The sequence below is a fragment of the Aulostomus chinensis genome, chromosome 20 (genome assembly GCF_037954235.1).
Source record: "Aulostomus chinensis isolate RoL2024-O1b breed Wild chromosome 20, RoL_Achi_v1.0, whole genome shotgun sequence".
NCBI lineage: Eukaryota > Metazoa > Chordata > Actinopteri > Syngnathiformes > Aulostomidae > Aulostomus > Aulostomus chinensis.
Genome location: NC_141339.1, coordinates 20,753,209 through 20,779,477, shown reverse-complemented (window position 1 = coordinate 20,779,477; position 26,269 = coordinate 20,753,209). Strand labels below are relative to the sequence as shown.

Genomic DNA, 26,269 nt, shown 5'->3' with positions numbered 1-26,269 from the left:
CCTCCTCTCCTCCAGTCTTCAGAGGAGCAGCAGGCGCCCAGTCAGCGCAGCTCTCCACCACGGAGGGACGGGAACATTTCCTCGGACATAAACCTTCACCTCGCCATGATGAGGCTCGTTCTCGTGGTCGTGGCGGCTCTGCTGGCAGGTAGGTGACAGTTCTCCTCACTTCAGGACCATGGACAGAGTCTCCAGACTGAGCCTTAACAGAACGCTTCTCTCTAATGCAGAAAATCTAGCGCTTCCAGTGGGGAAAGAAGGACAGAGAGAAGATGTGGTATGAGTTTCTTTACTTTAAAGCCCTGTAGGATAAAATAACTTCTGAATAGAAGTCAACAGCTGCTCTATTAACGCATTCAATTTCTTAGGTGACGCGGTGTTTGGTTGAAGTTCTGTCCAAAGCTCTCACCAAACCGGACTCTCAGCTGGATCAGGAGTGCAAAGATATTCTCCAAGCAGGTTTGTGGCCGGTGTTGTTGATGCTTCATTGTTCCAAAACATAAAATATTTAAGCAATTTTAAGGGGCTTTGCTGTTTGTGAATGCAGCACATACTGACATCGTAGTAAAGACGAATAAAGAGCCCTACGGACGATGATTAGAGCCGCAGGTAAAAGTCTGAATACATTCTTATTTCGGCATTTAAACCCAAATGTTTTACTTTAATTTCTTTTAAAATGAGTGCAGTCCAGATTCTAAAGTCAGAATTTTTTACTTTTTTCCGCTTTTAAGTTTAAGGGTCAGTATTCTGCACATAAACGTCGCAATTTAAAGTGCAGAGTGAGAAATTTGTCAAGTAGAGTTCTTTAAAAAAATAAACGAATAAATAAAAAAACATTGCTTTAATCTGGATAAATAGGTTTACATTTCATTGCCTCCTTAAAATAACCAGCAAAGTCATCCCCCCCCCCCCCAAGTTATTCAGAAAACACAAAAAACTGGTGACAAAACATCACGAGGAGTTGATTTAGGCAAAAAAAAAAAAAGTTGGCTCAGGGCGATTATTTTAAGAAGGTGACGATATTGAAGTTTTCCGCTTCATAGCTACATTTCTGAATAAATGACACATTAAGTTACAAAATATTATAATTCACATTAATATCCAAAAAAATCCAGAAGGAAAAAATAAAAAAAAAGACCTCCAACAACTGCCTGGCTGCAGTGAGGGATTCATTCAATAGATCAAAAATGCTATTCAGGCAACCGACCGGTGACAGATCAGCACGTCCTGGTCATTTGGAGCCGTCTCACTGCAGGTGAGCAGAATGACACACGAGGCTCCAAATGCAGCCGCGAATCAGTGACATGACTTCCTCTTCTGACGTGTCTCGTGTTGTGTCACAGGGGTTAAACACGCCCCGCTGGACAAGAAGAGCGCAGAGGGGATCGTAACGCATGAGGAGGAGGTCAAAGGTCACGCAGAGGAGCCCGAGGCGAAGGCAGCAGATGTGAAAGACATCGAGGCGCTCCTGAAATCAGTGGAGGTGAAGAGAGAAACCCCCGAGGACGAGCGCAGTCAGGAATCCTGGAGTCTGGAGAAGAGACACGAGAACGACGAGGAAGAAGAGGAGCGCGAGAAGAGGAGCGGCTGGAGACCTGGAAGATATCACCAGAAGAGGCACAAACGAGGAGAAGACGAGGAGGAGGACAACGAGCGCAGCCAGGAGAGTTGGGGGGTGGACAAGCGATCCGAGGATGACGGTGAAGACAGAGAGAAGAGGAACTGGAGACCAGGAAGATACCACCAAAAGAAACACAAACGAGACGAGGAATCTTTAGGAGACGAAGGGGAGGAGCCAGAGGAAGAGCGCAGCCAGGAGTCCTGGGATTTTGACAAAAGGAGTGATGATGAGGAGAGATACAAGCGTATATGGAAGCCCACACATCGCTACCACCACAAGAAAAAGTTCCACAAGCGTGGCGATGAGGACGAACAGGATACTGACCGCAGCCAGGAGTCATGGGGTCTTGACAAGAGGGACTGGAGGGCCGGACGGTACCATCAGAGGAGACATAAACGGGATGAGGAGCTCTCAGAGGAAGAGCCTGATGAAGAGCGCAGCCAGGAATCATGGGATCTTGACAAGAGGGACTGGAGGGCTGGACGGTACCACCAGAGGAGACATAAACGGGACGAGGAGCTCTCAGAGGAAACTAGGGATGAGCCTGATGAAGAGCGCAGCCAGGAATCATGGGATTTTGACAAGAGGGACTGGAGGGCTGGACGGTACCACCAGAGGAGACATAAACGGGATGAAGAGCTCTCCGAGGAGGCTAGAGACGAGCCTGATGAAGAGCGCAGCCAGGAGTCTTGGGGTCTCGATAAGAGGGACTGGAGGCCTGGAAGGTTCCACCAGAGGAGACATAAACGTGACGAGGAGCTCTCTGAGGACGCCGGAGAAGAACCCGATGAAGAACGCAGCCAGGAATCGTGGGATTTCGACACCGGAAGAGAAAAGAGGGAGTGGAGGCCCGGCAGGCACCACCAGAGGAGACACAAACGTGACGAAGAGCTCTCCGAAGAAGCTAGAGACGAGCCCGATGAAGAGCGCAGCCAGGAATCGTGGGACTTCGATAAAAGACACGGCAACGAGGAGGAATTAATAGAGAAACGTATATGGAAACCAACACACAGATACCACCATAAGAAGAAATATCACAAACGTGGAGGAGGCTCGTCAGAGGAAGAAGAGGAGGAACAGAGGAATGATTCAGACGACTTAGAGGAGGAGGAGGAGAAAAACAGGGATGCAGCGCTGAGGTACTTTTCATCTAACACCTCTTTTATATTGCACAAACACTGCAGAACTCATTAAAACCAATGGTAGGGAATTAAAAACTGAGTTTTGCACGACAGACAAACAGGCTCCTGGTTTGTGTGCTGGCGCTTGCAGTCTAATTGATGCTCTCCCCCCCCCCCCCCCCCCCCCACTCAGGTACCTGGCAGAAAAACGCAATCCCTGGATTTACAGAGGCTTCTACCACCCTGCCTGGTACAAAAGAGATCCAGAGGGACGCACAGCAGCCTCCGACAAGGTGAGCCCGGCCTGATGCACTTTGGTTCTCTCTGGTTTTTCAATGTAATCCAAGACACAAGTGTCTTGAGTTAATTACATCCTGATTGTAATTAAAAACCTGCAGTATTTTTTGAGTTTGATAACGGGTGCAGATGTGATCGCCGCTTGTTTTTTTACTGAGTGCAGATGGATGAACTGGTCAAGTTGCTGAGCTACAAGATGAACCAGGCGGCGGCTCATCCGAATCAAGAGGAGGTGAAGAGGAGCATCCTTCAGAGGGCACCCACCCCGCAGGAGGTACAACATGCACACAAACGATGGTACTTCTGCTTGATTTGAAGTTGTGTATTTGGTGAGGATCAAAGTACAAATATCGCAGAGGATTTTTTTTTTTTTTTTTTAATTAAAGCAAACTGCACAAGTGTTTAGTTCCCTCACATCATTTTACCCCGATGGCCACGTCTACCCTCCCAACGTCGGGCCGCCTGAAGCGGCGCCAGAGTGAAAATAATAACCTGCTTGAAAAGTCATTGAAGCCATTTATGAGTGCAGCTTCTCTTCTTGAGTAGCTGAAGTCAATCATTCATTTCCTGTGCTACAGTATAACATTTCTCCTGGTTCTACTTGTGTCACAACCAGGAGGACTTGAAAACTAATCTTGAATCATTTCACACAGAACTCGTGCCACGTTCTTCTTATTCAACTGTTCAACTTTAAACAACAAACAAGGGTCATTGGGATGTTAATTCCATTTCAAATGACCCCCCCTTAAGTTTAAGTTTTTGCCCTCTAGAGGGAAAAGTTTGGACACCCCTGTTCTGACAAGAATCCTGAACTAGAAGTCTTGGGACTAAACTGTCAACCAACAGTCGGAGAGAAACTTAAATATCAGGTCTTGCTACTTAGCCAAGAACTCAAGCTACAGAACCCCGGCCATCCTGTGAGAACACTGTGTTCTGCCGGCGGTTCTCCACCAGCTGACCTAATAAAGCCATGAAGCACATCAGCAACCTCCACCAACTGACCCACTGGGGGAGAAAGATGCCAGGCTCATTATGGAAATCTCTCGTCTACAGGGTGGGGGTGGGGGCTTAGCCCTCAGAACCAGCGCTTCAGTGCATGTGCATCTGTGCAAATGCACATCCCAACTGTCCCTTCACAGCACGTCCCAAATACATGAAAATGAAACCAGGATATTTACAGGCTGTGACTTCCTCTGACATACTTAAGAGCTGCAAAACTGCAGCAGTCTACTTAACTAGACTGTCACATCGGATCTTCCCCGGTCTGTTTTTAGCTCTCACCGCTTGTTTGTCCTGCTTTTCCCAGTTGCTCTCTCTCCCAGTGTGGAACGGCCACTGGACGCATCATTAGGGGATCTGGTGCAACAGCTCTGCCTTTCTTTTTTTCTTTTCTTTTTTAAAGAGGACACACTGAGAACTCGTGACTTCAATCCAAGGATCACTTCCAAAATCCAATAGACTGTCACTCAACCCGTCATCCTGCTGACAGAAAAGAGACACCCTTGGGAAAAGTGTGAACTCCATAAAAGCAGTATTGGTGGCTGCTGTGCAGGATTGGCTCACGTTGCACAGGGGTACCTAATAAAGCGGCGAATTAAGACACGGCTGATAAAGCGTTTGCGCTAACCACGTGCTGATGATGAAGTCGCCAGGCCATAATAGCTCCATTAAACTGAGGCGGCGTCATGTAGGAACTTGCAGATTTAAGACCTCAGTCCAAAAAAAAAAGGTTTTTACTTTTTTTTTTTAACAGGTTTTTGCATAATCCTGCAAACAGAAAACAAACTGCACCAATTACTGTCAAGGCGGAGGTACAAATGAGAGTTAGTGCCCGTGGAGACCTACATATCTTGTGCTTTGAAGCATAAAAACAAATCAGGCAGAGGAATAGTGATTCATTCGATTTAGCATAATACAAGAATATTTTACCCAAATGAAAATTAAGCACACTAGCATGAGGGGCAAAACAAACTAATACATAATTTAGTCTTGATCTCCACCAGTCATAAATACATGCTGCTGACAAGCCGCGTCAGAAACGGATGGTTTTTATTTGCTGACAGATATTTGTTGTTTTTTTTTCCCACAGGAGAAAGCCCTGGAAAATCTGACAGCGATGGACATGGAGTTGCAGAAAATCGCTTCCAAGTTGCATGACAACAGTGAATGAGCTGCGAACGGATCAAAGTCTGCCGCGTTTCTCCGTCTACTGAGTTCATGTGCTTACAGTGTTTAACTTAGTCCAAAACCAAAAAAGACCCCAAAAAAATAACCCTGAAGTCTTGCAAAACATTTTTTTGGAACACGTTTATCATTGTATTAGTGGTATTTTGATGTTAAATTAAACTAGCATGGGAATGGTTTTGATGTTTATATCTACATATATATATATATATATATTAAAAGAAAATATAAAAAACAAACAAATCAAATAACTGTGCTTTGAGGAGTTTGTTCAGTCAATAAAAGTTCTGGGACCAAACACATTCCTTTCTTTCACTTTTTTTTTTTTTTTTTTTTTTTAATTGTGTGAACAATTTGCTGGCAAAACTAAAACAAATGACACTTTCTGCATAGGGATAAAAAAAAACAAAAAAAACAACAACACTTAAAATAAAAACCAAGAAAAGAATATTGTTTGTGCACCTGGTCCGGTCACAAACTACGCAAAAGTCGATTCCAGCGGGTGCTTACGTAACAAACACACTGAACTCAGCTCAAACTGCTTCACGGACTACTTGTGCCTTCATCTGCACTGAGCCGAGTACACACGATGAGAGAAACTTATGATGAATGCAACCAGACACTCCGCCGCTGCCACTTCACATGTGCCAACTGCGCTCAGCAGAAAAGGGAATCTACGCTGGGGAGGATCCCCGCCGGCAGCCGGCGATGAGCCCTCCCACCATCCGACACGTCTCCGTTGCCTTCAGTGTCTTGTCAGTTTCAGTTTCTTTGGTGCTGGTTCCTCAGATGCCTGGGAGCTGGCGGGTTTGGCGCGGTCCACGGAAACCGTGGTCCCTGAGAGGAGGTAACCACCGCCCCCGCTCATCAGCAGCAGAGGATGAGTCCTGTTAGGCAACACCTGTGGGCGGGACGCAGAAAGAGTCAGGACACATTAGTTCTACAGGAATGGCATGAGAAATAACACTGTGTTCCTGAGGGGGGAGGCAACCATGCCATTTGAAATATGGAAATATTGTTTTTCCCACAGTTGTTGTTTTGTACATTATTCTGAGAGGAAAAGACACCACAGCAGTTGGAGTCTGGAGTCGTACATCGACCAGGTTTATGTGGGAGTCACAGATTCTGATGCAGGATCACTGCCACAATTGTGAGGACTGGGAAAAAAAAAAAAAATTGTTGATGTGAAGCCAACGAGAGCGAAGCCTCCATTTCCTGCTCTTACAAACGTGACTGAATCCGATCGGACAGATGTGGTTCAAACACACGTGTGATGCGATTGTCACCTCCAGGAAATCACTCCTGCCGTTGGCATGAACAGTTACACTTGACAGGACGACTGGCACGAATCGGAAGAATTCTTTTCTTCAAGTTTGCCAGGACGCTGACATGGCGAGGATGATGTCATTCTTACACGCATTCAATCTGAGACTGAGGGTTTGTGTGTGTATACTACACATGTCAAACGAGCAGATGAGGATGGAATCCATCTTGAAAACAGTTTCCTTCTTCCTTCCCAGTCTTCTGTTGTGTTTCCAGCAGATTTGATGCGTCACAGACACTTCGCGCACGTCAAGTAGTTAAACATGGATGAAACACTTTGGGGAGTATAAACACGGATCTTGATTCAGATCATTTTGTGTAGCGGTGACCGTTAGCATACCGTTAGATACGTTATATTTCACAATCGACGTGTGAGCTTCATCAACTTGTGCCCGTTATTCCTTTAAAAAAAAAAAAAGCAAAAAACAAACACTGAAAACCAAAAAAGGTACCTGATAATGTCGGAGCCAGGTGTCTGTGAGTCGCAGGTTGACTGTGCCACCATGTTCCTTTAGTTTAGTGAAACACTCAATCAGAGGCTGGGGGAGAGGGGAGAGGAGAGAGGGGAGAGGGGAGAGGAGAGAGGAGAGGGGAGGGGAGAGGGGAGAGGGGAGAGGGGAGAGAGAGAGCCATTAGGAGGGAGTGCAGCATCAACATGCTCCATCTTTATAGCAACATAAGCACAACAGAGGTACTAAGGGCTGGGCCGTGATAGGTGGTGTAACTCTCAGGCTGTGACATGGATGACTGCTCTACTAATGCAATCAGAGCGTCTCCCTCTGGAACCTTGAGCAATAAAAACCTTTGAGCACTGGTGTCTAATGAGAGCGCCACCTAGATAACTTATGACCCTCATTCATTCAGGAGCGCCGAGCCTCTCGTAAATACCGATACTGCCGCTGATCGTACCTCTTTGTACTGGGAGTACACCACGAAAGGCCTGGAGGGCGCCAGGAATTTCAGCAGGCCCATTAGAACCGGACAAGGGTGGAAGCGGCTGGCGATGACCAACCTGCACGTGTCACACAAACAGATGATCTAGCAAACCCGTCAGCAATGAAATACACAGAGACACAGACTGTTATCGGAAACGCGTAATGAGGTAATGCGGACATTCATTTCCATAGGAGTCGTGGTCGGACGGTCTAGAAATTTAGTGCCGGTCGTAGACATGAATTTCCTGTTTCATTGACGAGAGTCAGTAAAGCGGGACGGTTCTCTGCGGTGGCGTTTATGATAACGCTGCGAGAACAGAGAGCGCAATCGATAAGCTAACCAGATCAATACCTGTACTTCTGACTCTGTGTCACCTTCACAACACTTCATCAATCATAAAGAGCCTATAAAGCAAGTAACTCATTTCGTGTGACGGGAAACTGCAAAGCAATCACTTTGTTCTCCTTGTAGGAGCCCAGCGTGCCAACCTCTGTGTGAGCGAAGGATCTTCCACGGAACACTTGAGAGGGTCAGACCGTCGTCACGTTCTCATGGCTGTAGCTTTATTTCAATTGCAGTTGGTTATTAAATCTTTAAACCCAGGACTGACACAGCAGGAGTGGCTGTGGGGGGGACACACGCCCCACACCAATACAAACCCACCCGTCGGCGTTTCTGCCCTCCAGCTGAGCCGCGGCAGCAGCCAGCTTCCTCCGCTTCTCCTCCTGCTTCAGCTTCTTTTCCTGAGCCTGAAACACAACAAACAAATGAAAAAAAAAGGACTCAGTACAGGAGAGAGAGAGAGAGAGCGAGAGAGAGAGAAACAAACTGTGGCCAAAAGACAAAACTTGTTCGCTCAATATGCTTTTTTTGAGGCCACAACATAGAACTTGTTCCCTCAAGTTCTGGCCTACAAATGCTAAAATCACAAGAGTGTCAGAGAAAACAAAGCTGCGTACTTTGGCTTCTTTGCCCCTCTCCCTCTCGTCTCTCTCACGGGACTGGCTGCCATCATTGCTGTCGTTGGTCTCCATGCTTGGTTCTGCTGGACTGCCCTGCTGCTCGGCTTCCGGCTGCGGTTGCTGCTCCCCTGCAGCCATATTGGCCTGATTTGAGTCTGTGGTGTTGGAGGACATAATCGATGTCAGCGGCTTGGAGACAAGACGTTTGTAAGTGCCTGATGCCTCCTGAGACGTGGAGAACGCGAACAGGGGTGAGATCTCAGCGTAAGAATGAAAACTGAACCGACTGTGGATGGGGAGGGAATTCATCAAACCCAGTTTCCCTGCAGCGCTGAGGCTGAGTCAACAGGAAAAACTATCAACTTTACTGCGCATCATTGATGTAGAAAATGCTGAAGCATGAGCTGATGATGTCTGCTGCTTCAGAGACTGATTGAGGCTCAGCTCGTCCTCCTCCTCGGAGGAGGAGAAATCAAAATGTCTTTAACAGGCTGTAAAAATGTACGTATTAACTCAATTATTTGTCTTTCAAATTGGCTCGTTTGTTTGTACCATGCTTTTTTGGGCTACGGCTGTATCTTGAAATGTATTACATGAATAAAGTTGTCATAATTATTAAGTTTTCTCTACACAAACATCAAAAGTGGCATTTATGCATGTTTTTTGTTTTTTTCTTTTCGTGACTTCCGTGAACCTCTCCGCCATCTAATACCAGAGAGCCTTTAAACACCTCTAGAAGGAGTGATTCAGGCCCTACCAGCGCCGGGGTCTTTGGCGGTGGCGTCCAGAGTGCCTGCCAGCAGAGCGTTGACATGGCAGATGGGAAACTCGTGCAGTGTATCGTGAAAATGCGCAGGGAAGCCAAAGCTCTCTACACCGGCCCGAACTGGCCCGCCTCCTGGGTACATTTGGATCACGGAGCCGTAGCCTAGACGAGGAGGGAGGAGAAGGCGATTATAGAAAAGAGCAGATGAGAGGCTGCGTTCAGGAGGAGACGAAGGGACGAACGCTGCCCGCAAGGAAAAGCTGCTTCCTTCTGACGGAGAAAAGGTGGTAACTGACCTCCCATTCTCTCCATGACAGCTCCCAGGACCAGGCCAGCACACGTCTCAAACACCAGAACTTTGCTGCCAGCGTGGATGTTGGCCAGCGTCAGCATCTGGGAGAGTGTGTCATACCGCAGGTGGCTGTGTGTCACACACACACACACACGCTTGTCATCTATTCCTCCTGCACGAAAACAAACTTTCACACGTCCTGTTAATCCTCGTGCTGACTCACCAGATCTTCCCTGGTTCCCGGCCATGGTACATCAGTGCCAGGATGCGGCACGATGGCTTTAGGATCGTCACAATATTTTCATACCTGCGGCGGCAACAACAACAACAACAAAAGAGCGAATTTACCAATAACACCGATTAAAAGGAGGCTCCAAAAAAAGAATGCGGCGGCTCACTTCTTCTTTTTCTTCTTGATGTATTTATCCTGGGCGTACTCGGTCTTGTCTCTGAACGTGGAGCTGTTCTCTATAAGCTGCTGAATGATCTCCTGGTGAGCACACACAGACATCATACCGTCAGCTTCTCAATTTAAGCTCTGCTACGTTTTGCTTTGTCTTGTTTTAAAGCACAACGTTCCAATGAAAAAAACCAACCAAAAAAAACAACGGTGCCTTCGTCCGTCAGGGGCGCTCAAGCCTGAGTCATGTCTTCTTATTATACGCCTTAAATAAGCAGCTTTTTTTTTGTTTTTGCTTTAATTTATCATTAATTCATCATTATAAAGGGAAGAGACATCACACAGGGTAACGGCAGAAGAATTAGCACGCCATCTGCATGCAGATGAGCCTTGCTTTCATGGTGCATTTCAGATATAAAACTTCCCCAGGAAAAAAAAAAAGAAAAAAAGTCACTGTTCATTATTCCAGCGTGCAAAACCAACACAGGAAAGAGAACGGCAGGTTTTCCCTGTCAGCAATCAGTAGATTTCCCCAGGTAGCTTAGCAAGGTGGGAGGAGGGTGGAGTCACCACGGAAACTCTCCCTGGAAAAAGAGCCACGGTGTCGGAAGTGGTGAGGAGGAAGATGTAAAACGAGTGAAGCAAGCGCTCTTCCTTCTGCCCCCCCCCCCCGCACGACTTTACTCCAACTCTTATTATTCCAAATTGCATCCACATTTAAATACATCATTTTTCCCCCTTTAACAAATGCAGAGTTTAGCACATTTCTAAAAAAGAAAAAGAAAAAAACCAAACCTCCGTCTCTCGGGGTCTGATTTGGTGCACCTAAACATGGACGTACTCAAAATACCATCGCCTGTGTTTGTGGTAATGGAGGGAAATCTCCCTGAGCACCAGCGCATTAGTTTGGACAACAGCAGCACTTTGAGCAACACTGAAACAAGATGTGTGTGTGTGTGTGTGTGTGTGTGAGTGTGAATCCAGGAGTTGCTGCTGTACCTGACCCTTCAGACCTTGCTCTTTCAGCGTCTCGATGTCATCCCGAGTGAGTTTCTGGGATTTCCCATCATCTACAATATTCCTGTTGTCCGTGCCGGCCTCCTTCGCATCTACCAAGAACAGAGGAAAGCATTTATTTCCAGAAACGGCCCTCGTTTATTTTAGGGGCCAGAAAAAAAACACTGCGTTCCCCTTATTCTGGGACCTCGTTCTCTGTGTAGTTTTCCAAGTTCTGTAGCCAAAAGTGAGATACGGAACACCCCCAGATGTCAGGATTCCAACTCCTCAGCTGCTCCATGCATCAGTCACTTGAACGCTTTGAAACTATACAGGTTTAATTTTGACACATTAATTCAGGCGTGCGCACGGCACTGGTCATATCTTATCTGTAGACTTGTTGCTAGGATGTTTCTAAGCGCAAAATAACCCCCCTTACAGAACGTTATAAACTGATGATGTAAACAATGTGAGAATTTGTTCTCTGAGCTGAGATGTACACGGACAGCGGAGGCTTACTGGAAGGCTGCGTTAGTGATAAAAGTCGTAGACAGCTGACTACACACCAGTGGACGACTGCCAGGCCTTCGTCTTCTGAGGCTGTAGGGTCCCTCCAGGGGCGATTTCAAAGGTGGTGCTGTACAGGTGCCCCACCGCGTTGTCCAGGAAGAACCACTGCTTCTCAAAAATCACCTTCCTGTGCTCACCAGACACAACAAAAGAGCAGAGACGCCACCGATGAGGTCGTCCACACACCTCTGATTTTCCAGCTTGTCGGATTATGCCGAGGTGAAAAAATAATACAGATCATTAAACATGAGTGGGATTAGGGTTCGTGCGTGTTTTTTTTTTTTTTTAAACTACATTTAAATGCTTTTGAAGACATTTTTCAGCACCACTCATCCCCACAAAATAAGCTAGGAAATCCATGTGATCCATGTGTGGGGGTTGATACAAAACAAACATGTATCAAAGTAAATTCCCATATGTGTGCATATCTTATTTTCCCCCATTCGGTCAGGTTTATCTGAACCAAATGTCGTCTGAATTGATGTTTTTGATGAAGCAAATTTCCATGACTTTTAACAGTTTTACCAATTTGGGTTTTTTGTGTGTTTTTTTTTAGCAGTTCCACGACTTTACATGTCACTAAGAATCCCGTTTAAGGGAAACAGGATCAGCTGAAATTTGAGGGGGAAACAATTTCACTCGATGGACGAGGAAGAAATAAAGGGAGGGTTTCTGACAAGACTGAGGTACTGTGCTGAAGTACTTCCATCCAAACGTGGTATTACTTCATAATTTAACAAGTGAATGTGTTGTGTATATTAGTGCCAGTTATGATCACTCAGTTGTAACAGACGGCAGGCACGTACTTGCTCCAGTTTAAGGCCTGACGTTACGTTTTTAAATGCTCGACTTACTTTTTCGTTTGAATTTGCACAGCTTTAAAGATGTCGCCTCGCTTCAACACAACGTAGTCTCCTTCTTTAACGGTATACTGGGAATCATCACCGTCTCCGTTGTCCGCCATCACAGGGCGCTTGAATGTGCTCGCGGGTCGGCTGCGAGGTGCCGGTCACCTTCGACCAAGGTGTCACAAATGCGCCTTCCTTCGGAGGACTCGCCACTGTACCTGACAGTACAAGCAAAAAAATAGATCTTACTATTCCCACGTGTTAGCTATCATTTCGCTAACTTCTCAGGACGGCTAAACGAAAGTAGAACGGTGGTACTTCCGTTTTAGATTTCATCGTAGGAGCGCGCGGGCGTGCGTGTGTGTGTGTTTGATTGGCTAGAAGGTGCATCGGTGAGCTTACTAGCCAATAGCAGCGAAGCGCGATTGCTCAGACTGAAAATCCGAATAGTGGATTTCAGAGTCATCGATAAAAGACGACAATAAATGAATGTAGACAAGGCGTGGGGCGCGAACGGTGTTCCTTTCCATTCTAGACTAGACCAAAAATGTAGCCTACGTTTTTTTTGTTTTTAGTTTTTTTTGTCACTGGGAACCAGTTCTGGTTCGGGTTTGGTATGAATATCAGGCCATGTCACGTTCATCCTCTTGAATCTATCACTTTATGGAAACAACATTCTTTTACGAGTCAAAGGGGAATTCCACACATTATTCCAGTTTTTTTTGTTTTTTTTTGTTTTTTAGGAATATATAATAGGATTTCCCACTATCTATGGGAAAAGTGGTGATATTTGAATTTAGCTTAAGATGTCAAGATATATTTTTTTTCAATATTTGCTTTTAAATTCTTGAATGACAAGTCTATTGGAAATTCAAATGTGATCTTTGCGTCAAGGAATAACATTGAAAGCTTTAGGCATTAACGGGCTCCAATTTAACAGCACATCAAGCTGGATTAAACCGGTTCAACTATGCAAATCAGCTTGAACAGCTTTTGTCTGCTTACGTTTGATCCTGTCAGAATGAAACTCTACATCATGAATGGACACTGACAACACTCATAAATGTGACTCTTAACGCATGGATGATAAGCAAAAAGATAAAGTGCGCTTCCCCAGGAGTGCTGCAGACACTGGGGAGTGCAACATCTAGTGGTCAAATCCGGTATGAAGGTCTGGGCTGATTTTTGCCTTGATGAAGTATCAAACCTGTTTGGAAATGTTGACCCCAACCCAAGCCTAGGCTTCAGTTCTAAACTTCACTTCTGAACTAAAACGTCTGAACTGCATTTTTATTTACAGTTTGTAAAGTGCACTGTTGGCAGAGGCGTGTTTATGAGTCATCACCCGGCCTGGGTGGCCTGGGGTTTGGCCATAAACCGGTGTTTTGTATCTGCTTTGAAGCTGTGCCAGATCTGTTTTTGGATCATGTGGGTTTGTCCAGTTTCATAGCCACTATTAGTCTATTTTCAGATTGGAATTCAAAATCCCCAGTGTTTATTTTCAAGAGCTTGCATCATGTGACAGCAAACCGACTCCAGATTTTACAACTAGACTGGACAGATGAGACACCTCTTTGTGTAGAAACTTTCCTTTCGAGTTTGACTGCCTTTATCAAATTACGTTCACAATAAATCTGTCATGCTAAGTTCCCCAGCATCACCTCTCGTTGTCGCCAGCGGAGCACAATCACACTCATTTCACTGAAGCTCTGCGATAGTGTTGCTCCCCAAACCTTACATTGAATTCATTGTTTGCTTTGTCATCCTGCTGGAGGCGAGCCAGGTGACCACCTTTGTATGACTCCGCCCCCTTTACCTGTCTGAACGGGGCGTGTTTGCTCCCCTAGGCAGCCTCGTTCCCTGGTCATTCCACTACTTCCCAGCAAATCTCAAGGAATAGCTCTTCTGCACTGAAGCAAGGTAAGAGTTCATTTATTTAATTTCTCATATTAGGCAGGAAATAACAGACAGTTGGATTCACACGGGTGTCTGTTGCAGTCGCTCGCCACAAAATGAAGTTAATGGTTCATTTGTTGTAACGGTAACCTTCTGAAACCCTTAACAGTCATGCTTTTTTTTTATTAGCTATAAAGAAAATGGCTGGTACAGTCCACTGCTGTACTTCTTCCCAGCTCATGCTCATTCCTTTGTGTAAATTAGTTCGTAAACAAGCACATTATTCTCAGACAGGATGTGTGAGGTGTGAAACTAGGCTTGTTAACACACAGTTCACGTTCACAGTCGTTCCTCCCCTACGAAGGTTTCATATCAGACTCTATAGAACCTTTTCAATTGTCCCATATTGCATTTGTTCCAGAATAAATGTTGGTTGCATCATAGCAAATCCCTCACTGCGGCACTTCTATTATGCCTGCTTGGACATTTTTGCAGCAACTGTATTATTTTTGTTATATTTTGGAAGTCAAGTCATGGCACTCAAACACATCTCAACAAGTTGTCCCTCAAACTTTCAGCTGCACCCGTAGGCAGGTACCAGCACAAAGAGTGAGTTCATCATTAAACCTTGCCTTCCGGCAACACTCCTTCACACTGCGTTCGCTTCCACTGTGGACCAAATCACATTTCTGGCCCTTGTCAAGAATGATGTGTCATTTGGAGTTCCTTCCATCACCACACCGATGAGTGGGAGATTGGTGTGGAGATTATTGTTTTGCACGGCCTGTCTTGTGTGCCAGATTCGTGTCCCTGCTCGTCACACATTCCACAGCTCCCCTCCTCCTCCCTCCTATACCTGCCTTCCTTTCATCCATTCGCTCTTTGTCAAAATGAAAATCCAGCAATCCTACACCTTTCTTTGCAGAGCCGTGCGGAATCAGCTCTTCCTCCTCCTCCCATTTCAAACTAGTGCATCTGTCTGTTTCTGATACTCATAAATTTCTGAGTACTTCGGGGGCGGCTGTGCAGAGGGAAGAAGTGAGCTGCAAATCCCAGTTTTTGGTTACATTGAGGGTACAGCAGTGACAGTTAGCTAATGCTGTTATGTGTGAGTGCTGTAGAAGCTTCACATAAACAGAAGTCACCATGTATTAGAGCTCTATGTCAGTGCCATTGATGTATCCCTTAAAGAAATGCTTCACTCAAAAAGAGTCTTGAGCGTCAATTCTTTGTGACTCCAGAATGCAGAACGAGCCAGCAACGTATATTTAGCTTGAAGCTAATATGGACCGTTTCCACCAGCTACTAACAACAGCTAATTGCTCCTACATGTCTGGTTACAAACTTTAAGGTACACCATCGTCGGGGATAATCCACGCCTTCATTCGGCTGTCTGCTCAGTAATCCGCAGTCTAAAAAACAACCACAACACCTTCCTGTCCGGCGCTACCGTTGTAAACAGACATTTTGGACAGTTTTCCTGTTGATGGTCGAGAAGCTGTTAGCCTGAAACTAAATGTACACGACTGACTCTTTCTGCATAGTGGGATCATAAAGAAGTGACGCTCAAGATGCCTTTTTGTGAGTACTTGAAAGGAAAAATACTCTATTTGGGTGAAGTATCAGTTACTTAGATCAGTTACTCCCACCAACGCTAACCCTCCAAACCCCTCAACCTTATTTCTATCTTCCCTTAACTTTACTTTAACCAGTAACGTTGACTTTAACACCATTCGTAAAAGATGACAAGACACTTCAGTCAGCCAACGGTTAACTAAGCATTACCAATGGTTAAGTAAGCACTGACTAACCGCTATCAATGTAGCTTTAGTTTAAAGTGTTACTCAGTTGTTTGATAAATGCTGGCCTGATTAATTTGGATGTTCCCACAGGATGCTGAAAAACCCTTAATCCAGCTGACTCATGTTATAATCCCCAATGTTACCCAATCTTCCAGACGAAAACACAGAAGTCGACATATAGAATATCCCCAGCATGTCTTTAATTAGAGTTTTTTTCTTTCGTGATGATGAGCGTCTTGTTTTCCATCTATTTACCCCCCTCTGTGCGTCCTGTAGAACTGGGCCATGATCACAGCTGCTGAGTATGGAGAAACATCTTGGGAGCTCTCCGTGCACGTGGATCAGAAAGATGGAGACGAGTCCATGAGATTCAAACTGAGGGTCAAAGGTGACTTGCACATCGGAGGCCTGATGCTTAAACTGGTGGAGAAGATCAGTAAGTGTCTCGTGTGGATAAAAGCTTTCCCTCCAGGGGTGCTGCATGCTAGCTTAATGTAGCATTGCCGTCTCTCTTCCAATGCTGCACCGGCAGGTCTGTTATTCTGGCGAGGCCGCACCCTTATTTGCATTTTTTTTTTTATCTACTGAAGTGCTACTATTGCACCACAATGACTTGTGTTGCCTAAGGGGTCAAAGTTCATCCAGGTTCTGAAACGGCAGCCGCCAACATGGAGGAGCTCGTGTGTAGGAAGAAAGATTGTCACAGATGACTAAGGAGCTTGTTAACCACAGACAGATGACATAGAGTGTGTGATGCCAGGTGGAGTCATCCACCTGAATCATGCTGAATCACCCTCACAATGAGCCTCATTCATCATTGTTCTTACTCACAAATTTGTTCAGGAGTGTTTCAGCCTTTGATTTAGTCCCGCAAACAGGAAGTAAAGTCTGATGCTATTTATAGCTCCTGGCCCCTGATATCGATTGTGTACCTCTTGTAAGTTTGTCTTTGCCAGTCTGGGTGATTATAGGTTACCAGACATCAGAGTCGAGGAGGTCCAAATAACCATTAGGCTTTGCTTCCTGCCTGTAAGACTAAATCAAGGGTCGAAATAAGCTGGGTGAAATTTGTGCTTAAGAACATTTTTGTTGAATTAGACACGTTGTGTTGGTAGCAGGAGGAGTTGTAGAGTTGTAGAATACCACACCTACCTGAGGCATGGGCTGTTTTGGGTTTTTTTTAACCACAATTTGTGGCCAGAGCTCATCCCATGGATCTGTTTTCATCATATATGATATAATAAATGATCATAATCTCTATATCCTCAGTGTTGAGACATTAGCTAAAGGCAGAAGTTTTTAGTTTGTAACTGCAATTAGTGCAATTTTGGTGCACTTTGTTGCCGGCATTTTCTCAGATGTTTTCTTATGTAGCTTGTTTTATCGATGTGTTTGCTGTAATAGGATTATGGTTTATCTGATCTGTCTGCAGAGGCTCCTCAGGACTGGTCCGACCATGCTCTGTGGTGGGAACAGAGGAAATGCTGGCTGCTGAAGACCCACTGGACATTGGACAAATATGGAATTCAGGTGAATAGATGCGACATTTCAATCCCTAAAACATAAATCTGAAATGAGAGGCTGCACCCCGCTGAACAAGGAGTTCTGTCTCCTCCCACGGAGCGCGACCATTCTGTGAATCTAGCTACAGTGAGGGATGAGTCACCTCTCATCTAATCAAATGCGTTCTAGAAGCTTTATCACATTTTTAAAAGTTTTGAAACAACAGCCTTAAAAGGTATAATATCATCAGCACAATAAGCGAGGAGGAAGTAGCATAATATTGACTTTACAGGTGCAGTTCATGTGGTGAGAAGTTGTTTTCCTCTGCAGGCTGACGCTGACCTGCGCTACACACCGCAGCACAAACCCCTGCTGCTGCAGCTCCCCAACATGAAAACCATCAACATGACGGTCAGTTTCTCCTGTGTCGTCTTCAAGGCGGTAGCAGAGATCTGCCAGGTCCTCAGTGAGTGTCTCTGCCCAGTAAGAATCATTCTTGATAGGTTTAATGACATTACATCTCCTGATCCCCTCTCCTCTTCACTCCATCTCAGACATCAGGCGACCAGAGGAACTGTCCCTGCTCAAGCCTCCAGAAGATCCCACCAAGAAGAAGAAGAGGAAAGACAAGAACTCAGGACTGGACGACATCTGGGACATCGATTTACTCAGCGGCGGACCAGGAGGATCAGGTGGTTTAATGCTTAAACCAACATTTCACAGCATAGCGGCTCCTTATATATCAAAAGCAGGCAGGATTACAATACTTGTACTAAAATGCTGAAAAACATGCAGTGATGGAACATGGAACCCCCCCCGCATAACCTTTGGGTGAATCCATCATTCAGAATAAAAAGAACCATGCAAGTATGTGATGAACAAGATAAACAAGAGCAAAACTCTACAAAATGTCCATTTTCAAACTCAAAACCAGCATCTATTTTAATAGTTGAGGGTGTTATGGTGCTGGAGACATTATGATGGAAGTATCATGTCTATTCCTATTCATAGATATGTCTCATTAGTTGTTGTAGCAAATTTGGGGGGGTTGATATCATTTGTTACAGAGATTTGAGGCCAAATTTAACCGTTTTTGACCAACTGAGAATTGATAAGAAACATTCAGAAATCCCTCAGCCGTGAACTGTGGGAAAGGCTTGAAAAAGTATCATGAAAATGCTTAAAATACCTTGAAATTGAGCTAAAGAAAAGGAGCAGGAGTCCTGCAGTCAGGATGCCGTAATGTGGATTTGAATCTGCCGGTTGAGCCCGGACAGGACTTGTGTTTGCGGGAGCAGCAAAGGAGGAACATCTATATATAATGCTGCAGAGATTTGACAAGCCAGACTTTCATCAGTGAGATCTGAAAGAATTCATCAGTACGCTGCCGTAACCTACAACATATCCTGACGTGCTCCCTCTCCCTCACAGGCCACTGCATTTCTTTGCTTTGTAAATATTAAAGACAGATATCACGCCAGCATTTACTCGTATTAAAAGCTTTGTATTCTTCTCTCATTTGAAGTGCTATTTGTTCTCATGAGCTTTGCAGCTTATGTAACCGTTGCATCCCTTTTCTTTTGGCATCTTCTGTCTTTTCAAAAACCTCTGAGCTGATCCCAGCGAAATTGTATTCCTCTTTCTCATGTTAGTAAACAGAAATGCTGAATTGTAGCTTTTTGTTGTTGTTGTTGTTGTGACAAATCCTTCATTATCCTCCTCAAAGGCCCCATGTACAGTAAGACCATGACCGCCACCTACGACCCAGAGAATGGGATGCCAGTGTCAGCCACCAGCCTTTGGTTTGGAGAAAACCCTCTTGCCGACTCTCAACCCAATCTGCCCCCTGCCGAGCTGGCCAAGATATATCAGCCTCTCTCGCTCGTGGACAAAGCAATCAACAACGCAGGGTAACGCCAAATCTCTTCATTCATTGCACTGGTTCATAACGGACAGTGCGTGGTGATCTATCTCATCTGATTGGTCGTGATTGACAGGTGGTTGGACTCATCTCGTTCTCTAATGGAGCAGGACATTCAGGAAAAAGACAAGCTATTGCTGCGCTTCAAGTACAACGTCTTCTTTGATCTCAATCCTAAAGTAAGAGACGCAAAATGCATCCTCGGAGGCAACCGTGCCGCCGGGATGACCTAAACGTGGGCGGATGTTTTGTGTTGCAGTACGATGCCGTCAGGATCACCCAGCTGTATGAACAGGCTCGCTGGTCCATCCTGCTGGAGGAGATAGATTGCACTGAGGAAGAGATGCTGATGTTTGCTTCACTACAGGTGAATATTGGTCTCATGAACAGACAGACATGGCATTCAAGACTAGCTGGTGATAAACGGTGCACTGAGAGCAGCAAACGCCCTCTGGCTCATTTCTGATTCGCTGATCTGGTCAAGGTGAGGACGGTGTCATTATTCAACTGGTGTGAGTGGAGTGTTTACCAGACATTTGGGCCGATAAGAACATTCAAAGAACTTCCAAACGTTCGGTGAAATCCTACCTTATCATGACTTCATGGCCGTGGATACCAGAGAGCAACCCGACAATGTCGTGACAAAGTAAAAAAACAAAAAAACAAAAACTGAGCATTCAGTGTTTGACGGTGAACGATGTTCTCTCAGACCTTTTTTGGGGTCCACTTCAGCAAGGCCATCAAACTGGATCACACCTTCGCTCACCGCTGTCGCATTATCCCACTTGGCAACGCTGACATTATCTGATCCAGGTGAATTCCATGATGTAGCCGACGGTTCCTCAATCTAAGTTCTACCAACTTGGCTCAGACTCCGTCCTCAGCTTTTACAGTTCTGCTGCGAGTCAGCCAAACCAACAACAGCGATCACTGCCTCCTTGGTAGAGGTTACTACAAAGCACCTCGCAAGTACCTCCCTCAAAGAGGCTACGCCAAGTATGAACATCGTGTCATCATCACATTACTGACTTCTGGAAGACGAGACATTCTTTTTTTTGGAACCATTTCACATGGACTGTAAAAGTACATGAAAGCTCAACACCGGACGGGATCTCAAACTACTTGCTAACGATATTTCAGGTCTATTGTGAAAATGACCTCCTCAACCACAAACGGTCACGACTAAATTCTACAGGGGCATAGTTTTGTTCACTGCGCTGAGTATACGTGAGTGTTAATCTCGGAATATTATCCAAGCAGGAAGGTGTTTAAATCCAGGAGAGGACAAGCCAGGACACGAGGACAATCCCAGTGGAGAGGGAGGATGGGTGGGAGAGGTGTAGAAATAGAGGGAGCAGGAGGACGGCTGTTGTAAGCAGTCCTTATCTGATCCTGAACTAATAAGTGCAGTATTTTTTGAGTTGAGTTTTGACATTTCAGCTCACGTCTTATCAATCCAGCTGGTATTTTGCCACTGTCGGGACAGTGATTCAGAAATCACAGTGATTCAAAGTAGTGTTGCGCTCACCTACACACTGGTGCGATGGCTGGCGCACTGGGCTGTGTTCAAACCCTCCGCTGACTCACTCCAGCCTTGCATAACCTCTGAAGTCATGTTGAAGAACACCGCAGTGACTTGTTTTTTTAAATTCAGTGTTTGCTATTTTGAAAGTACTTTAGGACCGTACATCGGAAGGAAAAAAACAAAACTGTCTTATTTCTTTTCCCCACACCCCTCACCACCAGTATCACATTTGTAAACTGACCATGTCAAGCGAACCTCTGGATCACTCCAATGAGCCGGAAATCGATGAAGTAGAAGCTGCCCTGTCCAACCTGGAGGTGACGCTTGAAGGCGGACACACAGACAGAATTCTGGTAAACACACGATAAGACTGAATATCGGCTGTAATTTGATGTTTTTCAGCTCTGTTACAGTAGAACACCTGTTTTTGTGCGAGAGGCCATAGGTGGGCCCCTGGTGATTGCATGTCTCAACATGGTGATGTCACAAGAGGACAGAGGATAATTGACTGTTGTTTGTTCCACATCCAGGAAGACATTACAGACATTCCTGAGCTGGCAGACTCCCTCCGGCTCTTTAGGTAAACGCACCTTTAATATGGTATTATACCATGTATTATTATGCCATTAATGATCATAAATATTATACGAATATTTGTTGTCTTAGCCTTGCTTGATTTAGCGGTTAGCAGTTGTACGACACAAATTTTGGACTGCCGTTGTTCTATTGTCCAGTTGATGTAACTGTGCCTGTCAATATTTCTGTGAACTCGTTCGCATTGTCTTTGGAGTTCCATCATAGTAGATCGTTCTAGTGTTCTCCAAGAGGCAGAACCCCCCAGTTGCATCTGCTGGTGTTCCGTCGCACAGCTACAACAGTAGCAGCTAATTAGCCAACATACAGTATTTCTTATATTTCCTTTCAAGCGCGAACAAGTAGGTGTCGTGGGCTCACAAATACAGTTTTCCTTCTCGTGTCACTTCCTTGTCACTCCAGAATGCAGAAAGAGCCAGCCATGTATGTTTTAGCTCGAGGCTAACGGCAACTGATGGCTAACAACAACAAAACACTGCCCACAAACTCTAACCCTTCCCCAAAGAACCAAAGAACCAGAATGGTTGTACTTGTTAGTAGATCAAATCAAAGTGTTTGTGGATTATGGAGTGTACGGCTGGATGGAGAAGATGTGGACTGTACCGGATGATGCGGCTGAGGGTTTGTAAATGGAGGGTTTTTTTGAGCGGTTGTGCTGTTGTTAGCTGTCATTCATAATTAGCATGCTAAATATACGTGGCTGGCTCTTTCTGAGTCACAATAATAAAATAATACAGGGGGGAAATGTCTTTGTGAGCTCAGAATACCTATTTGCGAGTACTTGGAAGGCCAAATACACTGTTCATATGAAGTATTGCTTCATGAACAACTTTTATCTGTTTCTGCAAATGAACTTATCTTTGTTAACAAAAGACGAGGTGAAAAGGGAACATTTTTGTCATATTTTTATTATACATTTAAACATTGATTTTAAAGTCACAGACGAGGGCACGGATTGTGTGTTAGAAACAACAATGATATGTTTTTTTTCTCCTGTTAGACCGAAAAGACTGACGCTGCGGCCTTACAAAGAATACTGGTTTGTATTTAAGGACACCACCATCTCCTACTACAAGAACAAGGAGACTTCCAGCGGAGAACCCATAGAGCAGTTTCACCTCCGAGGTCAGGAAAAAGGAATAAATACTTAAAATATTTTTGACTAATAATAATTTGAGAATGTGTAATCGTGTTTTTCAGCAGCTCAGTGAGAGTGAGCCAAAAGGCAAATGAAGAGCAAATGGAATGATCATGACTTTAAATAAATGTGTAATATTTAATAGACATAAATGGGTGCATATGTATTGATTCAACCTAATATTGTAGCTAATGGGATAATTGTTTGCCTTCTGTTTACAGTCCCACATGAAAGGAATTTTTTTCGTCGTAACGACTGCATCAACCTGCAGTTTTAAAGTCATCACCCTTTTGATTTTCCAGGCTGTGAGATCGTACCCGACGTCAACGTCACAGACAAGAAGTTCGGCATCAAGCTGCTACTCCCAGTGGCTGATGGGATGAATGAGGTGTACATTCGCTGTGACAGTGTAAGGTCCACCTCTTTATTTACATTCTTAAAAAAAACATTTTTTTGGCGATAAGCAAATGTCCCCTTCATTTGAGGAGGATAAACATGAGATAAACTTAGTTATGACTATTCTGTTTTGCAAGTAAATCCCTTCTAATCTCACACATTGGTCCTTTAAGCGTCCTGGAAGCTGTGCAGAAATACATGTGGGCTTCATTTAAAAATGTTTGTTTACTGTGATTTTCCTTCTGATGCAGGAAACCCAGTATGCCAAGTGGAAAGCTGCATGCATCCTGGCCTCCAAAGGCAAGACAATGGCCTACAGCTCCTACAAGTCAGAAGTGAGAAACATCCAGTCTTTCCTGCAGATGAAGAGCCTAGCACCCCCTCCTGGTCAGGCCACTCCTGACATTGATGCTATGGAAATGAATGCTGAATGTTTTGTTTCCCCACGCTATGCCAAGAAGCACAAGACCAAACAGGTCTGTTTCAAAGATACGTGCAACATATTTGACTTTGCCCACAGCCTTCTTTTCATCTTTATCATAATCATGACACCATTTTGCGTTGCGTTCGTGGTTGTTTCAAGCTGACAGCACGGATCCTGGAGGCCCACCAGAACATTGCCAGGTTGTCCCTTATGGAGGCTAAGATGCGTTTTATCCAGGCCTGGCAGTCCCTCCCAGAGTTTGGTATCAACTACTACATTGTTAGGTACTAATACAACTGGTGACAAACCCAAACAGCTGCTTGTCGTTCGGGAATGATCATTATAATCTGTGCGCCAGGTTCAAGGGCAGTAAGAAGGATGAGATTCTTGGGATCTCGTACAATCGTCTGATTCGTCTCGATATGTCCACCGGCCTGCCTGTCACCACGTGGAGGTTCGCCAATATGAAGCAGTGGAACGTTAACTGGGAGATCAGACAGGTGATGTGCTGTATGTGTCTGTAATGGGTTTGAGTTGAGAGGCTGTGGGTGTTTGAAAACGACTGATGACTCATTTCCACACACCAGCGTGATGTTGGTGTAACACACTGGGAGCTCAGCCTCTGCGATCTCAGTATGCTCGTGCAGCTCCGGCTTCCCTTTATTTTCAATCACGCTGAAAAATTGAGCTTATTCCACAGTCAAAGAAGCAGACATTTCCACTGCAGGGAGATGCTCTGCACAGCGTATGAAAATACCTATATCAGACGTGTGTATGTGGAAGTGAGGTGTGTGTTCTTTTTTTTTTTAAGAATGCAATTCTTTATGTTCGAAGCGAAGTAAAATCTGGTCAACTGGACGTAAGTTTATCTTGAAGACGTTTCACCTCTCATCCGAGAGGCTTCTTCAGTTCTAGTGAAGAGTGTGGAAACTCCAGCTTATAAACCTATGTGGGAGTGGTCAGTGCTATTGTGGTGCATTGTGCATTGTGGTACACCACAATAGCACTGACCACTCCCACATAGGTTTATAAGCTGGAGTTTCCACACTCTTCACTAGAACTGAAGAAGCCTCTCGGATGAGAGGTGAAACGTCTTCAAGATAAACTTACGTCCAGTTGACCAGATTTTACTTCGCTTCGATCTACGATGACCTGGATGAATGAGAACCTACACAGACAATTCTTTATGTTGTTCTAGGTGACCATAGAGTTCGACCAGAACGTGACAATAGCCTTCTGCTGTATAAGCTGTGACTGCAAGGTGGTCCATGAGTTCATCGGCGGTTACATCTTCCTCTCCACGCGTTCTAAAGACCAGAACGAGACGCTAGATGAAGAACTGTTCCATAAACTCACTGGAGGCCAAGAATGACTGAAGACGTGAGCCTGCCTCTTTTGTAGTCGTTACCTCCGCAAAGAAGATTTCTAACACAACGTTTTTAACTGTTGGTTTGTTTGTGAGACACATTAAGGCCCATTTATGCTTAACGTCGACCCAAAATGTACGCGTGTTTCAAACAATGTCACTGCTTACATACTTCCATGTGTCCTTTGTCTTGGCGTGGATGTTCACCAATACATCCACAAGGGGGCAGCCCACAGTCAAACGTTTATGACATCAACAAACTCAAAAACAAACATGAAGTCTGGAGGAGGTTTGGTAATGTTTGTCTTGCATAAAAAGACATAAACTCGCACAATCTCTCCTCAAAAAGTTGTGCCAGTGCTATTTCTTCTTTGTGTCTCACTAGAGCTACGAATCGGGCAATGACAGCAACGCTGCCCCCACAATTTTCGGTGGTACTGCTGCGTTTAAGTCCGTATCTGTAAGCTTCATGGAAACGTGCAGAAATACAGACAAAATGAGGGCTCTGTCCGTATCAGTAAGGGTGTTTAATATTGAGCATAAATGGGCCTTTAGATGTCTCAAACTCCCAAATACTTTTGTGTCCCCTACAACACAGCAAATACAGCTTTTTTTTTTTCACAAGGGTGTTGAGGTCTGCTCATTGTTCAGATGCATTATGAGAATTCTAACACTTGATGGAGTAACACAGACGACTCCAATGGATTTTTGTTGCGATAGATTGTTTTTCTACAGAATAACAATATTTTTTTGTGTCGTACTGTTAAAGTGTTTTTAGGGATTTAACCTGCACTCAAACTAGAATATTGATGTCACTGTAAATATGTCAAGATGTGTCTTTTTCAAGTCAAATGTATGAAATGGTCTTTGGAAGAATAAAACTTTTTTTTTTCTTTTTTTAAGGAGAAGCAATGTCTCAGACTGAAAAATCTTTTGATCATTCACGTCTGTTTTTTTTACAATTCACATTTTGTCGTCACTGGTTACATTTAACGTAACTCATATTCATGTTACAAAAGGGAAACTGTCCAAAAACCTCCGTTTGCAAACTTTGAAGTGCATTGTCCTCTTTACCCAGCCATGTTCTCAAAAATACTTCCTAGTCAATAAATACTACTTAGTTTGCTCAGCCGAATGCGACAGCTGGTCCTGCTCCTGTAGACAAACTTGAAGATTTGAAAAATTAAAAAAACAAAAAAAACCTACATTTGCTGCTTTATGGAGACAAGGTAGTAAAGTCTACAGTAAATATGTGTAGCGTGTGCAGAGTACACAATTAGCGCACAAGCCTATAAAGAATCTTGCTAATTAGGAACTCAATTTTATACCATACATGGTACCTTACTTTCATACTCCTGGTTTTTCCCGTAACGTCAAGTGTTTAAGTT

The 26,269-nt window shown here is 44.6% G+C and overlaps 3 protein-coding genes across 3 annotated transcripts; 2 read left to right on the top strand and 1 right to left on the bottom strand.

Annotated features, from left to right (window-relative positions):
- Positions 1 to 5,516, top strand: chgb (chromogranin B). The gene is made up of 7 exons (XM_086188816.1): positions 1 to 148; positions 231 to 277; positions 369 to 459; positions 1,344 to 2,760; positions 2,936 to 3,035; positions 3,203 to 3,313; positions 5,129 to 5,516. The coding sequence occupies exons 1-7, from the start codon at positions 106 to 108 to the stop codon at positions 5,207 to 5,209; spliced, it is 1,890 nt and encodes a 629-aa protein (XP_086044942.1). The 5' UTR covers positions 1 to 105; the 3' UTR covers positions 5,210 to 5,516.
- trmt6 (tRNA methyltransferase 6 non-catalytic subunit) lies at positions 4,777 to 12,638 on the bottom strand. Its single transcript, XM_086188817.1, has 12 exons — positions 12,323 to 12,638; positions 11,465 to 11,595; positions 10,902 to 11,011; positions 9,901 to 9,992; positions 9,726 to 9,809; positions 9,507 to 9,631; positions 9,202 to 9,372; positions 8,442 to 8,599; positions 8,146 to 8,231; positions 7,456 to 7,558; positions 6,999 to 7,085; positions 4,777 to 6,124 (listed from the first exon to the last, which is right to left on the bottom strand). Exons 1-12 carry the CDS (start codon positions 12,430 to 12,432, stop codon positions 5,969 to 5,971), a joined length of 1,413 nt encoding a protein of 470 aa, XP_086044943.1. The 5' UTR covers positions 12,433 to 12,638; the 3' UTR covers positions 4,777 to 5,968.
- On the top strand, positions 12,047 to 25,917 carry fermt1 (FERM domain containing kindlin 1). The gene is made up of 17 exons (XM_086188814.1): positions 12,047 to 12,154; positions 14,164 to 14,236; positions 16,291 to 16,450; positions 17,447 to 17,544; positions 17,848 to 17,983; positions 18,072 to 18,209; positions 19,244 to 19,427; positions 19,515 to 19,617; positions 19,698 to 19,805; positions 21,185 to 21,316; positions 21,494 to 21,543; positions 22,558 to 22,682; positions 22,998 to 23,104; positions 23,343 to 23,567; positions 23,675 to 23,799; positions 23,874 to 24,015; positions 24,714 to 25,917. Exons 3-17 carry the CDS (start codon positions 16,300 to 16,302, stop codon positions 24,885 to 24,887), a joined length of 1,998 nt encoding a protein of 665 aa, XP_086044940.1. The 5' UTR covers positions 12,047 to 12,154; positions 14,164 to 14,236; positions 16,291 to 16,299; the 3' UTR covers positions 24,888 to 25,917.
- The last annotated feature ends 352 nt before the right edge of the window (positions 25,918 to 26,269 follow it).